Here is a 14,806-nt window from a genome sequence, read left to right as displayed (position 1 = left end):
GACATTCATTTGGTTTCAAGAAGGTAAGAGAGGGATGAGAACTTGGTTTGTGTTCAGATCTCAGGGGGGGGGGATTGTAATTTTTTTAGTTTACAATGCCAAAGCAAGATACTACCCACGTGAGATGAGATACTGCCAGTTTTTCTACTTCCTCACAAGGCTCATGTTGAGCTGGACTATCCCATCAAGAGTAAATACAATTAGACTTATTTCAAAGCCATCACTTTTCTTCTAGCCTCAGATTAACAGTGCTGCAGGCAAGAGGTGGTGTACACACACACAGTCAAAGAAGCCATCAAAATCATGCTACATCTGTTAAAAAAAACAAAAAAAACCAAAAAAAACCCCCCAAAACAAAACAAAAACCCCAAAACACTCTGCCCATCAGCAAAGGTTGCTGTCATCAGCTTCGTCATAACTGTCAACACATTGATTTCCAGTATTAAAAAAATCCATCCCCCACCAAAATAAACCAAACACATGCAAACAATACCATATATTAATTTCAGTAGATTCCTTAATGCAATGGAAACTTTTTAGAGTTTAACATATGTAGCTGTATAAATGTCATCCTTGTGCTCTTTACATTTTGAGTACTGTGAAAATGACGTTGAGATTGTTCAAATTACAGTGTAGCCATCCTGGTAAAATTAAACTTTTCACAAAAAATAAACAGCCCAGACTTCATCTGCTGTGCTTAAACAAACTATAAGCCTGCTGTGTGTCTACCTTCAAAAAGTAAACTACAAAAATAATGACATGTGAAGACCAAAAGTTCTTCCAATTGTGCCCAACCACAAACCACTGAATATTTGGTAACAGCAACATGGCATGCAGATAGCATATCAGACTCTGCTTGTGTCCAGTTTAAAACAATCCCTTTGATCAATAAAATTTACCCATGCAAAAAAAGATGACCCCATATGGAGTCAAATGCTGATACTCATTACAGAAATCCTCGAAGAATGGAGATTCGGTAACAAGCAGCACTCTCACAGAAAAAAAAAACCAGAATTAATAAAATGCTTTTAGATTTTATTTCTTTGCTGCTATGACTGAAAAGCTCAACCAAAAGGCACACATATATATTTTTTCAATATGTAAAATACATTTTTGCATAAAAAATAATGCATACACAGATCATTCCCTTTTCAAAACTCCAGTTTCTCCTCCCTCTCAGCAACCAGGTTCTGCCCTGGCCCTGTTTCCTTTCATGAAGTTCACTCCTCACCTTACAGTACTGCAACCAGAGCAAGACAGGGCAAGAAAATACTTTTTTGGAAAACTTACCTCCACATACTGGCACAGCAGTTAAGCCACCTGACTTACAGAATCACAGAATTAACTAGGTTGGAAAAGACCTTTGAGAACATCGAGATTTCCTCCTGCTGCTGTTATCCTTAGAGCAAAAAGGGACTTTAAGAAGTTGGATATAGACCTTCAGTGAAAGATAGGGATAAATATGAAGAAGAGGTTTTTTTAAGCAAGACACAATACTTTAGTTTTTCTGTTTTAAAACTACATGGACAATTTTATTCCTTCAGTAACAGTTCTAGTTGGATTCCACATATACACAAGTATCTATCTGCCTCTACACCCAAATTTCATACATTGATGCCTCTGCCATGGCATCTTAATCTGATTTTCATGATTTTCTTGCCTTTCTCATGCTGCTATGTTTCTCCTCAGTTGTCATGTGGGCCAATTTCCCCCACAGTGTTTAGATACTTGAATACTCATTAAAGAATTCAAAAAACACCTTGACACTTAACATTGATAAATATCTACTTACCTGTGACTATAGGTATCAGAATACATAGGACATACAGGGCCTTCCAACACAGCTTTTATTGCAAAAATGGTGGACCCTCATGTGTGCTGTGCACTGTGGTTGTTTTCTGCCACGTATATTTCCTGAGCTTTTGGTTTTAGACATGAATATGCTTTTTGTTTTAGCCTATACTCACTGCTTTGGAGTTCCTGCTTGCTATACATTGTCTGAATTCCTTTCTGCAGAAGTGATTATTCTGAATCACAACAGAGATTTGCTACATTTAAAAAAAACCCTTCCGCTTGCTTGCAAAAAACAGAGCAGCTTTTATAAAAGTAATTGGTTTTCAACCCTCCTTTAATTAAAGAGAATAGTTGGGGGGAAATTCATGTCAGAAAGACACAGGAAATCAAAGACTTCACCAAAGAACTAAGTGTCCTGGAGAAAATGTAACAGCATTTATTCAGATCATTATGCTGCTGGGAGATAAAAACTACTAAGAGGAAAGTCTGACATTGTGTGTGCAGAATGGATAATTGTAAATAATTTAATTAAAAAAAAATTTTTTTTTTTTTTTTTTTTTTTAAAGCAGAATACCATTCCATTTACAGAACAATAACTGCTTGCTTAATTTCAAGTTTCCATCCTTATACACAATGCACCTACTAAAGGAAAAATCTCAAGATCTTAGAACTATCCATTGGAAATTTATCCTTAAACTTAAAATGTTGTTGGGAGCCAACGTTTTCTGATTCTTGATCCCACACTTTAAAGACAGCCCTTCTCCTGGTATACCAAATGCTGTACAAAAAATACAGACCACAGATACCAAAAAACTGGGGTGAACAACAGTATTCATAGTGAGATACAGCACAGCTCCCAAAGGGTGGTACTGAGAATACTAGCATCACTATCCTAAATATTATCCTATTCATTTTACACAGAGGAAACAAATCCACCAACCCTCTCGAAGACTAAATTTTTGCTTCAACTCTTGATATTGTTTTTAAGCAAACCACCTTTTCAGAGCTTGTTGGTGCTTCCCTGGTACTGGCCGCATGATCTGTGTCCCAGCTTCTGAACTGAGCACTGGAACTGGGGGCAGCTGCACCACATGGTGTATGAGGAGATCAGAGGCTAAATCCTGGTTCTAAGTGGCTCCTTTACTTTTTTCCTTCTTTTTATAAAGTTCAAGGGCCAAGTTTATTTTGTGCTTCCTCATATTGGGCTGTCAGTGAGTAGAACTAAAGGCAAAAATGTCTTAAGAATCATCACTTCTTTCATTTATGGAGGAAAAAAACTATAGTTATAACACAAGGTGTGTTTTTCAAATTCAATTCCTGAACATATTTATGTAATTGAGTAGAAATTAAATTTTGAAAAAGTTCTTGGAACTTTCACTTACTTAAAGAGGACAGCGGTGCCTTGAATATTAAATTCTGCTCCTCAAAAGAACCTAAAAGGATTTGTGTACCTGGGGAATTTGAGTACTGTTACCTTTTTAAATGCTGCTCTATGCCTAACTGGAGATTAGGGACCTTAACTCTGAATGCTATTTGTTTCCAACATTTGGGTTTCAATTATGATTAATTAAAAAAAAAATTAAAGATACACACCATGATTTATAGGTATTACTATGAAGATCACCTCAGCAGAGGGTTGAATCACTGTTTTGATGCAATTAACTCCAGACTCTGAGGTACACCAGCAGGCCAGTCTGAGGCATCCCCAAACTCCCAGGCCTGCATCCTTCACCTCTTAACACAAAATAGAAAGAAAAAAACCTTAAACCTTCAGCTAGTCTGCATAGTTTATAATTGTGCAAAAAACAGCACGAGTGCACAGAAGCAAGTAGTGATTCTTTCCTCTAAAGTATATTCCCTAAAAAGCACATAAAAATATGAAAACGTACATATTTTAAAGTCTGGTAGGGAATCAGGGAAAATAAGGCATATTTATATTTTCCTCCTCTTCTGGCCTTCTGATTAAAACAATCAAGCTATCTGGGTACCTTGTGCAAGCCCCACACACACATTAAACCCAGGACCTCAAACAGCATTTATTAAAATCTTATTAGGATTGGCCTTTCTGAAAATGTGATACACATTTTCTTTTTATTTCACTGCAGATACAGTTTTCCAGGAAAAGGCTTGACAATGATGAGAGATCCTGGGAGAATTTTCAAGAGCAAATCATGATCATTACTATAAGTGCTGGCTTTATAATTGCAGGAAAACTTTGAGAGTCTCCATTTTGCCAACTTGGTGCTTTATGTTCTAAACTGTACAGGATTTTATTCTATTTCATTTTAGGATATATTAAAGTTAAACATTTTGTGTGTGTGCACAGCAGATTACACAACTGTCCACTTCAGCTAACCTGCTTCTTATAAAAAAGCTGGAGAAAACAGATCATCCCTTTCAAATGAAACATGGAAATTTTCTACACCATCTAGAAAGAAAATCACTGGCACCAGAACAGTCTAGTTCTGTTTACTTAACAACAAGATGGCAAAAACTTTTCAACTGGTCATGCATCCAGTACCTGTTCTCCTCCCACTTTTGCTACTGAAAATTAGCATTAGGGCTGTGGAACCATAAACATATTCTGGAAAACCTAAAACGACAAAGATATTGTTCATAACCCTCTCAACACCTTTTGTTTGTATCCCACTCTGCACCTTGTCAGGCTGAGAGCTGAACTCAAAATGTTTGTTCACTTAGGGCAAAATCCAGAAACCTCATTGCTTGGGATTTGGTTTCATCTACACCCAATCAACACAATGTTGTTATGGGACACTTATTACACTAATTGCTAGACAAGCACCTTTTTTGTGGTCGTGGCCATATTAGTATCCCCAAGAAATAAAACAAACAACAAGAAATTAACATTTAAGAAGCAGTTCGGTGCAATACACAGAGATCAAGAGCAGATCTAGGAAATATGGAGGATGATCTCGAAATTTAAGTTCACCTGTGGATAGTGCTGAGCTTCTTAAGAACTACAGGAATAAAATATTTCAACAGATGAAGTGGCACTACTGCTGTCCAAATTGCACACTGATATTGTGTGGTAGTATCTTCTCCTTGAGCAAATAAACATCCATTCACTTTTCATGGCACAAACCTCTACAGCTAAGGAGGGAATGGAACTTCTGTCCAGGGCTGCTAAGTTTCCAAAGTACTTTTGCAAGAGTACTACACATATATATACACATACACACACACACATAAAAACTTACTGCTGCAGTAATAGCTAAACTTAAATTTCACTGTGATAAAAATCTTGCTTGGCTTATAGTGCACTGTAAAAGCTACAGAGGTGCCCATCACTCCCTAATTAGCTACAAGAAGCAATAAATTCTAAATTACTTAATCAAAACAGCCATACTGTAATTTGTCTGCACTCCCTAGGTGTGGCACTATGTCACAACTGTCACACACAAATGGGTTATTATTTTTTTAAATAAATACAAATATCAGTAAAGAAAAAAGACTAATGACCACATTTTCACCTTTTTCCATGCCACATGACAAAGTTCTAGTGGAACAGAGCAGCTGTGTTTGCACCTGTACTTCATGAGGTAATAGTGATTATATCACAGTGTGTAAAAGTGTGGCTATTGGTACTGAGCAGATAAAGAAATGTTCAGATCACACCATGGAATGATACCAAATCACCTCTCAAGTCAATCTTAGTGTACAAGGCACCAAGTTTTCTTTTGATTTTCAAGAGCAAGAGATGTTGTGTATTTGTAAAAGACATATTGCACATATATATTTGCAATTTATAATGACACATACAGCAATGAAAACTGTATCTGCAACTGGTAACATCGAGTTTGAGTGAAACAAGAGAAAACTTACCTATTTGAAAAAAGAACACTTGAGAAGCAGCATTGACAAGCTACTTCTGCACCACTATCTACTTGAGTTTCCACCAGCTTGCCTCCAACTACAGTGTCCTCAGTAACTGGAAGTGACACAGGGCTAATATCAGTTCCACTTGCTTTCTATCACCTACAACTTCAGGAGCCACGTTTTCAATTTTATATTCACATCCTTAGACCATCCAAGGGCTCAGACAGATCTGCACCGTGAAGCCCCTGTAGCTTCACTGGTGAATATCAAAAGTTAACATCACACCTGAAGCATCAAATGTTAATATCACACCTCTGATTCTGAACATACCATGGACAGCATGTAAGTATAGAAAATAAGTATGGTAAATGTAATACTGGAATATGGGGGAGAAAACTGCTTAGAAATCTAATTAAAGAGAAACTGTAGACTGCTACTTAGAAAATGTTACACTGTCTGTACAGTGTGGAAACTCCTGTTTTCCTTAACAAAAGAAAGGGGAAAAGCCCAGAAATTAAGAGTGGATTCTCAATCATAATAACAAATAATGTTGTGAATCCTGCCAAATTTTAAATGAAGAAAGAATAAGTGCAATCTGTAAATCAAGGACTTATATCAGCAAACTTAGAGCAAACTCATCTTCTATCACTAGCTCAGCAAGAGAGGACGGCTTAGGAAACGGATTTTTTCCTGGCTCCCAGAAGAGTGGGAATTCACATTATTTGGCTTCTTGTTGCAGGGTTTAAATCAGAGATCTAAATAAAAATTGTTCTAGCTGTACATCTACAATTCTGAAAAAATATGGTTGGTATCCAGGCACCTTCCCAGACACGCTGACATCCATTTGCTGCTTTACAGGACAGAGTTTACACACCGAAACAGAACAACTTGATTTATTTAAAATTCACCTCAAAATGCACTGTGTTTAGTTTCTTTTTTAAAATGAACATTCAAAGCATCAAAACATTACTTATTTAAAAAGAACCTTTGTTAAGAATAAGATAATTTACATACTGTAGATTGTGGCTGTGAGGGGAGAGAAACAACCTATGGTAGATTAGGCACAGTACGAAGGCCAACATGCCAGAAAACAATGCAGCTTTAAGCTCAGCTTTTAAATGATCTGGACAAAAAACAAAACAAAAAAAAAAAAAAAAAACAAAACAACCCAATTGGGCAAGAAAATGAAACCAACCACTTAATTGAGGACATTTGCATAAAACAAAAGTGTTAGTAAGTTTTCTATCTAGACCTAACTCATTCATGTATTTAAAGAATTCTATCTTCTTCCAAATAACAAAAAAATGTTTCTAAACCAAGGCAGATTATTATTTGGAACTGGCATAGTAAAATAAAGGATCACAGTATACAGAGTTTAAAATCCTGTACCAGGAAAGAGCAACAAGTGGTTTACAAGGGGATCATTTAGGTATATTATCTAATTTTTAAAAACAGAGATATAAAATATCAGTTGCATAGGGATTTAAATATAAGGCCAAGCAAGAGATTAAAGTAAAATAGAGCTCATAAGAAGGGCACTATGGTGTTAAAACATAGTATTTCCATTTGAATTAATTTCTAATTTAAAATCACAGTATTTTGCTAGCACTACAAAAAGTGAATGTCAAACTGTCCCATTAATCTTGTACTGAAAACTGACATTAGAACTTCTAAACAGTACAAAACTAAAGCTCATTGTCTAAACCTGATCAGTGTATTAGCACAACAGTGCTTGGTACGTACCTGATTTATATACTCTACCTTCTGTAAATAATATAAAGGTTATTTCTTGTTAATAAGTGTGAGATCACAATATTACTGCATGCTATCAGTGGTTTGCAGGCTTACTTGACATTTAATTATTCAGTCTTTGAAAGTGTAAGATCCCACCCTGCAGAATCTTCACCCATTGAACACAGAACACTGTCATTAATAAAATACAATAGAAGTTCCACCACTAACAACTAACATATAAGCCAGGATTTTAGGTCTAAACCCAGTACAGTTCATTATTATTAACTCACAGCAATTTTTTGTTAGGAAGGTAACCTGTAGACTTCCAATTAATCTTGTATGTATTAAATATAAACAAGTGTGTAACTAATGGTTGTCTCTTGGCATTTCAAGTATATTATTCAATTGTGAAAGTATTTCTGCAAAATCAATTTTGAGTTGTTAAAATGAAGTTCAAATATTAATTTCCATATCTACATGTAGCTTAATTAACCTAAAATTGTGAGGAATAGTAGTGTAAGGAAAAAAGAATTCTCCAGATGAATTAGACATTAAGGTACACTAACTGTGAATACCTGAACCAACATTTTAACTGAAAAAGTGCATAAACACTGTAATAACCACAAATGTGTTAACTACAGAACAAAAGATTTTCTGAAAGCTAAGTGATATTATTTTACAAGTTATTTACAGGCTGGGATTTTTCCAGACACCACAGAGCCAATTCATGATCTTAAAGTTCCTTTGATATACTCCAAGTGTCTTTTGGCTTCCAACCTATTTGGTGAGGAACTGATTCCCACCCCAGGGAATCAGGTACTGTACAGCTGAACAACACTGCCATTGTGGTTCTGTGATTCTTCAAAAATTCACTTCTTTCCATTCTTCAGAGACAAAGCAGTGTTTTCACTTCACACTTTTCGTGGGTGTCTCGGACTCCGTAGACTGTCTGCCATCAGTCCATGCCTCCCGCGTGCTCTTCAGGGCCAGCGTTTTCTGCTGGTCCACCACAACGTAATCAACCCTCTCATCTGCCACGCTGCTGCCTGAGCCACTGTTCTTCTTCTGGGAACAGTAAGAAACGAGTTCAAGTAAATTAACAACAAAAAAGCAAGGAGGCGTCTCAAAGAGACACAGAACAAGCACTGGTTTCTCTGAAAGGTCCAACACTGTCTCTCCACTAATCATCTGAGAAATGACCATTAAGAGATCTTGCTGAAGGCAATTTTTGAACTCCTGATGGCAGAACAGCAAGAGCTGAACATCTGCTTACCTTACGAGGTGGCGTAGACTTTCCCGAATCTAGGTCCAGATCTAAATATTCCACTTGTTTATCTCCTTTAGGTTTTACCATAGGGCTGCTTCCTCCATCGAGGCTATTGCTTCCAAACAAATTCTGAAATAATAATATAAACAACTTCATATACAAATGTACAAGCTAGTGGTCCACATTATCAAGTATGCATACTATAAACTGCCAAAATGTAAAAGGTTAAGGAAATTACTGAGACTCTTGCAATCACTTAAATCATGCAGATTTAATTGACCCTGTATGGCAAGGGACTACATTCTATGTCAAAAATGGGACAGAATCAAAACCCAGTGGGAGGAAAAAACCCGAAAACCACCCTCCCAAATTTAAGGCTGCCACCAAACCCATCTGTGCTTTCCACTTAATGTCCCCTTCATACCATGAAATAAGAACAGATCATGTTTTGTTCTTTTTAAATGTAGTTATTATATCTCAAATTTAGCATTACTTAAGCACAAACTTTTCTATTTCCCTCAATTGTTGTTAAATACCTGCAATAAGTTCTGCTTTACAGTAGTAGGAAAGCTAAAAATGAAACTTTTACATTTCATTCAAAAGTCATCATGATTAAGGTGAAAATCAAAGAGTAATGTTCAATTGACAAGATTAATATATTAATACTTTGGAAAATATGTGTAGGGCTGCCTGAAATGAAGTTGCATTGTATATACCTAAATTTCAATTAGCCCAGACTTTTACAACCTCACCTCCTCTGTCCTCTCCCAGCCTGATCCCTCCCTCTTAACAGGTGTTATAGGAACAGTACAATAGAAGGACTCTTCTCTAAAAGATAAAGAAAAAACAGGAAGACAGAGGGCAGCAGTCAGCAAAAAATGAAGAGGAAGGCAGAAGGAAAGACAGAAGGGTAAGGCTGAGAGCAACTTGAAAGAAAAAGCAGAATATTGCTGATTTTATTAAATAAAACATAAGTATGACACGTTCAAACAAGATACTTCAAAGCTGATGACAGAAAAAGATTAAGAAATATGGACTCCTTGCTAAGATAGAGTTGGAACAAGTAAAAATTTTCAAAAAGTCAAATTTGAAAATGAAGTCTGTGAGATATCTGGAAATGTTCTGGTTCTTTAGGAAATAAAATATTTTATGGGCTAAAGCCAAATGGGCTGGGCTTTTAAAATTGAAGTTATCCATTGTATCTCTACTGTCCAACTCACTTAACATTAAGTGGTAACAAGAACAAACACAAACAAATGATATGAAGTTCATTTTTGTTGCTCAAATTCCCAGAACAAATTTCTGTGTATTAAAGATACAAAAATCAGATTCTGTATCAATGTTTCCAGCATAAATTAAAAAAGCTGTTACTCATTAAACAAAAAAATAATCTCTTATTTCAAACAAACTAGGCAGGCAGAACATATGCATTAGAAAACAGATACTTTAAATACACGCAAATGAAACAGAAAGGAAATTTGTAGAATAACCTCAAAATAGGACCGGTGCAAGCAAACAGAAGATATTAATGAGCTGGAGCATTAATTGTACCATCTTGGTATGGAAGTTAAGCCCCTGGAACAGCCTTAAGAATCAACAGAAACACCTGGGTTGAGCTGTGATTCCATGCAGGGAGAACTTTGGGCACGGGTGGGGCTAATGTCTGGTGTAACATGGGATGCCTCTTGCACCTGTGAAATGGGACATCACCCACTACTTACCCTCATCTCCCTTGCAAGAGAGGAGCTAAGATTTAACATCAGCAGTTCCCCTGTGCTCGGTGCTTTTCCCCTGGGAAGCACAACAGGCACGGCACAAGGCACAGCCTGGGGCACGTGGCAGGCTCTGGAGCCTGCACCCCACCAGCTCCCACAGGGAATGGCACGAGGGGGACCTGGGATGTGGCATCCAGAGGCAGCAGTGGTGAGCTGCGGGGCAGGGACACTGGAGGAGACTGGGAGGGGATCCAGAGCAGCAGGGGACAGGAAAGTGAACAGCGTTGCGAGAGGAGAGTCCAAGGGCAGTGAGATGGGCCAGCACATGCCATATAAGAAGGCAGACACAGAAACAGAACAAAAAAGGTGCTAGACAGACCCTCCCCAAAGAAGGTCGTACATAAATGATTTAAAGATGAAAAATACTGCTGTATTCCCTACTAAGAACCCAAACATATTGAGTGCACTGAACTGACTTGGATGGGGCTTTGAACAACCCAGTCTAGTAGACTGTCCCTGCCCATGGCACGGGAGGTTGGAACAAGATGATCTTTAAGATCCCTTTCAACCCAAACTGTTCCATGATTCTACACTAGATGAAAAGCTGAGCTCAAGATACAGGTTTCCTCCAGTGTTTTATGCATATTCTAAACCACATTTTAGTTTAGGCCTGGGTCTACTGCTTTTGTCTTCCTTAAAACTACTACTATTGGGTCTTTTTCTCTCTCTCCTTCCCCTCACCAAAGAAAAACCACAGTGTGCATCATTAACTTTTCCTAACTGGCTGCACTCCATGCTGAATATTTGAAGCTTCGTTATCTGAGAAAATTCTCCCCCAAAGGGGAAAAAATACACACACTCAATACACAAAGACTCCTTCTACCTTCTTCTTTGAAAGATGCCTAATAAAATACACATGGTTCAGTTTTCATAGAATGTATACAACAAGTATCAATCGTTTTTTTCCCCTGTTCCTTCTACATTTCCTGGAAGATGTCCTTTTAATACAATTTAAGCATGTCTCAGAGGTCCTAGGACAGTTTACTTCCCTTCATGTCATAATACTGAACTGGTGCATAGCCCAAGGACAAGAAATTACAAAGAGGGGACAGATTCTAGGAAAGAGGTGGAAAAAAAGTCATGTTGCATACTGTTTTATATAATAGATATGTATATCAACCATTTTCTTTGTGCTCTTAAGTTCTTCAGTGAAATCCTACCAAAATTACAGCTTTGCTGTGGAGATTTTTTTATGATTCTGTTGATTCTGTAGAAGTATAAAGGGAGTGATGCTGAGTGAAGGATGTGTGTTTGCATGATTTAAAAGTAAGGACTGCACAGGAAGAGAGTAGTTAAGACGTAGATTTTACATACTGGGTCTTCAGTGGACTGATTTGGGTTCATGGATACATAATTCTCTTCACTGTCGTGCGAGTCACTGCTGGAAGTTGTGCTATGAACTGAATCCGGTCTGGGTGACACGGGAAACCTGGAGGAGCTAATTACCAGGAATTATTTTACAAACAATACATCTGCAATATCTTAAACCTCCTGGTAAACAACAAAAAGAAGCATATTAGAGCTGAAATTTTCATTCAAGTTTACTAGTGTCACATTTTTTGGTTATACACAGTCCCTTTTATTTAATATCACGAAACAAAATTTCACACGGACACACTTTATTTCAATGCACAGATACACACACAGACTCACACTCTTTCAAGGGAAACTTCAAGCAACAAACAAGCTAAAAATAAGATACAGATGTACACACATTTATTAACACTCCAGTCACCAAACTGATTAATCTGAATGAGGAAAAGCCAAGGAACTTACTCTCGTGCAAAGCTTCTGGTGATAGGAGATCTAACTGGAGCTTGTAATTCTTCCCATTCAGGCAGAGGTTTTATTTCTAGTGGAGCTGGTTTTGCTATGTAAGAAACAGACAATTGTAAAGCACAGAACTTTCCTAAACAACTTAAATTTAATAGCTTTTCATAGCCTAAATACAGAAAAAAACCTCTATCTTTCAAATAGTAAATACTAGTAAGGAAAGGGAGACACTTCAATTTTCAGAAAGACATGATATATTAACTTACGTTTTTAATCTTTTCAGGTAATGAGAGGAAATATCAATTAAAATATTAAAATATAAAATTAAAAAACCCCACTGCAACTTCATAATTTTGCAGCATATACTTGTAGGTAGCAATTCTGTTTTGAAAAGAGATTTTGAAAGTGGCAACATCACGTTCTGTCCTCATTCTGCCTTGATGACTTGTTGAGCTGGCAAGCCCAGGGAAGGGCTGATGGGCTGTTTCAGCAGAGCCAGCTCTGGGGACTTTTCTTGGCTCAGGGCCAGCTGTTAATATGCAAACTCTGCCCTCGTGGAATACGTGTGCCCTTACTGGTGAGGTTTCATAGCTCCACGAGTGGGCAGAACCTGCAGCTAAGACTAAGTCTGCAAAAGTGAGAAATGAGCCAACAGCAGGAGGAGCCTGGCTCGCTTCAGAGCTCATCCACAGTCGAGCAGAGCAATGTGCCACTCATGACAGATAACGCTGTTCTCAAAAAAAGTGCCATCTTAAAATTCCATTTTCAGAACAGAACCATGAGTAGGCTATTAGCAAGAAACACTTTATTCCTCCCTCCAGCTTATATGTCTCACCTCTCCTAAACATTAGAAAAAAAACCAAAGTATAAAAAGGCTTGTGGGGAAAAAAAAAATCACAGAGTCAAACTGCTGTCAACTTTATCCTCCCTAAAGCTGTTTTTAGAAAACAAAATGCGATATCATCATAAAAACAGCCCTTTCTCTCCTTGTGCCCACTGTCACCATGAGTTTTCTGCCTCTTGGCAGGTTCACTAAGATCAAGTGTCAGGCACGTAATGACAGAACTGAAAGTGACATAGGCAAGATGATACTAAAGCACGACTGACACAAAAATTGATCAGCTTGGCTCAGGTCCTCTGTAAAGGTCTGAGACTACCTGGCAGGAATGAACAGTGGGTGAGGTACTGCTGCAGCAGACAGAGCCAGGACTTCGTCCAAACTCCACCAAGAACAGCAGAAGTACTTCATTCTGTTGCAATGGACTTCAAAACCCAAAGGTAATCGGTGCTATTTCTCTGAGATTTTTAATGTTCATTATTTTCTCTACTTCTTGTGACTGTGTAAGGCACCAACTCAGCATCTTCAATAAAGCCCATCAAATTAATTGCAATCCTTTTTAAGGTGCATAAATAGATGACTGTACTAGTGTATGATCAGAAGATCAATATTTTGCTTCATTTCAAGAGACCTAAGTGAATTGGGATTTCAAGTTATTGCCTAACAAAAGTTTCAAGTAACTTACAAGTTATTATGTACAATTTACAAGTTATTATATACTTGCTAAATAAACAGACAAAATACGAACAGCTACAACTGAAGAGATCAGAACATTCACGTTAATATCAAAGAAAGGTTTCCATGCACTGTTCAAGCCAGAAAATCTTTAATTCCTTATACAGGAAACTAGTTGCTTGGCATGGAAAATGCATCCATGACCTTAGACTATAGCAGAAAAGAATATGCCAGAGTTATTCTAAAATTACAATTTTCTTAATTTTTGCTTCACTTATTTTTATAAAGCTCCATATACATACAGTGCTAAAGTACATACCCTTTCTTCTTGTAGTAAAGTCACCTATGGTTTGTGAATCAGTTCGCTCTAAACCATGTGGTTTAGGTCTTAAAATTTTAGGACTTTGACCTAATTGGCAAAAAGAAGACTCTCTTAATAATATTCTATTTGTAAGTGGAAAACTGGAATTTTATAAATAAACATCACAACCCCCTGCAGAAAGGTTAATGCCACAAGCATAAGCAAGTTGCTGAAGGAGATTTTACAGTCTAGCTGGGGCTCACGCTAAGGGGCTTAAGCACCAAACCAGAAACAAAGAAAACACTGCATGCAAGTAATAAATGTATTGGAGGCAAATGTAAAAGCTGTACAAAAAGGCTAAAAAGTGCATCAACAAATATTGTAACTGATCATTACTACTAATTGGGTTGATTAAAAAAAAGAAAATACATATTTGAGGTATATTTAGTATGAAAGGAAAACAGTCATGTTTCAGATACAAGTTGAAGTACCCTCAGAGAAATTAAATCCTCCTTAGTCACAAAATTTCCTTGACTCTTGGGAGTCTCCATTCCTATGGTGCTCTTGGGAGGTCTTCTACCCAATGTGTATCTCCCATTTGAGAAGCCCCAAGTATCTTTTTTAAGAGTGTATTTGATAAACGTGTTCCCCAGAGGTCTCCATCTGTGCGTACCAAACCCCACCACTCCGACCCTGCAGACACAGTAGGATTTTCTTCCCAAGTTTCCAGCCTTCATACTGCCCCCCCACCAAGGCACAATCCACAGAAATGACCCTAAAATGAAAATATCAATCATCTCCCTACAGCCAGT

The 14,806-nt window shown here is 37.4% G+C and overlaps 1 protein-coding gene across 4 annotated transcripts in view; it reads right to left on the bottom strand.

Moving 5' to 3' along the window:
• Window positions 1-6,507: 6,507 nt before the first annotated feature.
• GAB1 (GRB2 associated binding protein 1) overlaps window positions 6,508-14,806 on the bottom strand; it is a 96,879-nt gene continuing 88,580 nt past the window's right edge. For 2 of the 4 annotated variants that reach the window (XM_053941291.1, XM_053941292.1), the window contains exons 7-11: window positions 14,013-14,102; window positions 12,184-12,277; window positions 11,722-11,845; window positions 8,639-8,761; window positions 6,508-8,430 (exon numbers count right to left, since the gene is read on the bottom strand). In XM_053941291.1, coding sequence (XP_053797266.1) covers window positions 8,272-8,430; window positions 8,639-8,761; window positions 11,722-11,845; window positions 12,184-12,277; window positions 14,013-14,102 — 590 coding nt within the window. In that variant the 3' untranslated portion in view covers window positions 6,508-8,271. The remainder of the gene's footprint in view (window positions 8,431-8,638; window positions 8,762-11,721; window positions 11,846-12,183; window positions 12,278-14,012; window positions 14,103-14,806) is intronic. The other 2 variants (XM_053941290.1, XM_053941293.1) reach the window with 2 other exon arrangements.

This window comes from Vidua chalybeata, chromosome 4 (genome assembly GCF_026979565.1).
Source record: "Vidua chalybeata isolate OUT-0048 chromosome 4, bVidCha1 merged haplotype, whole genome shotgun sequence".
Taxonomy (NCBI): Eukaryota; Metazoa; Chordata; class Aves; order Passeriformes; family Viduidae; genus Vidua; species Vidua chalybeata.
Note: the sequence above shows the minus strand (reverse complement) of the source record. Positions and strands in the feature narration are given on the sequence as shown.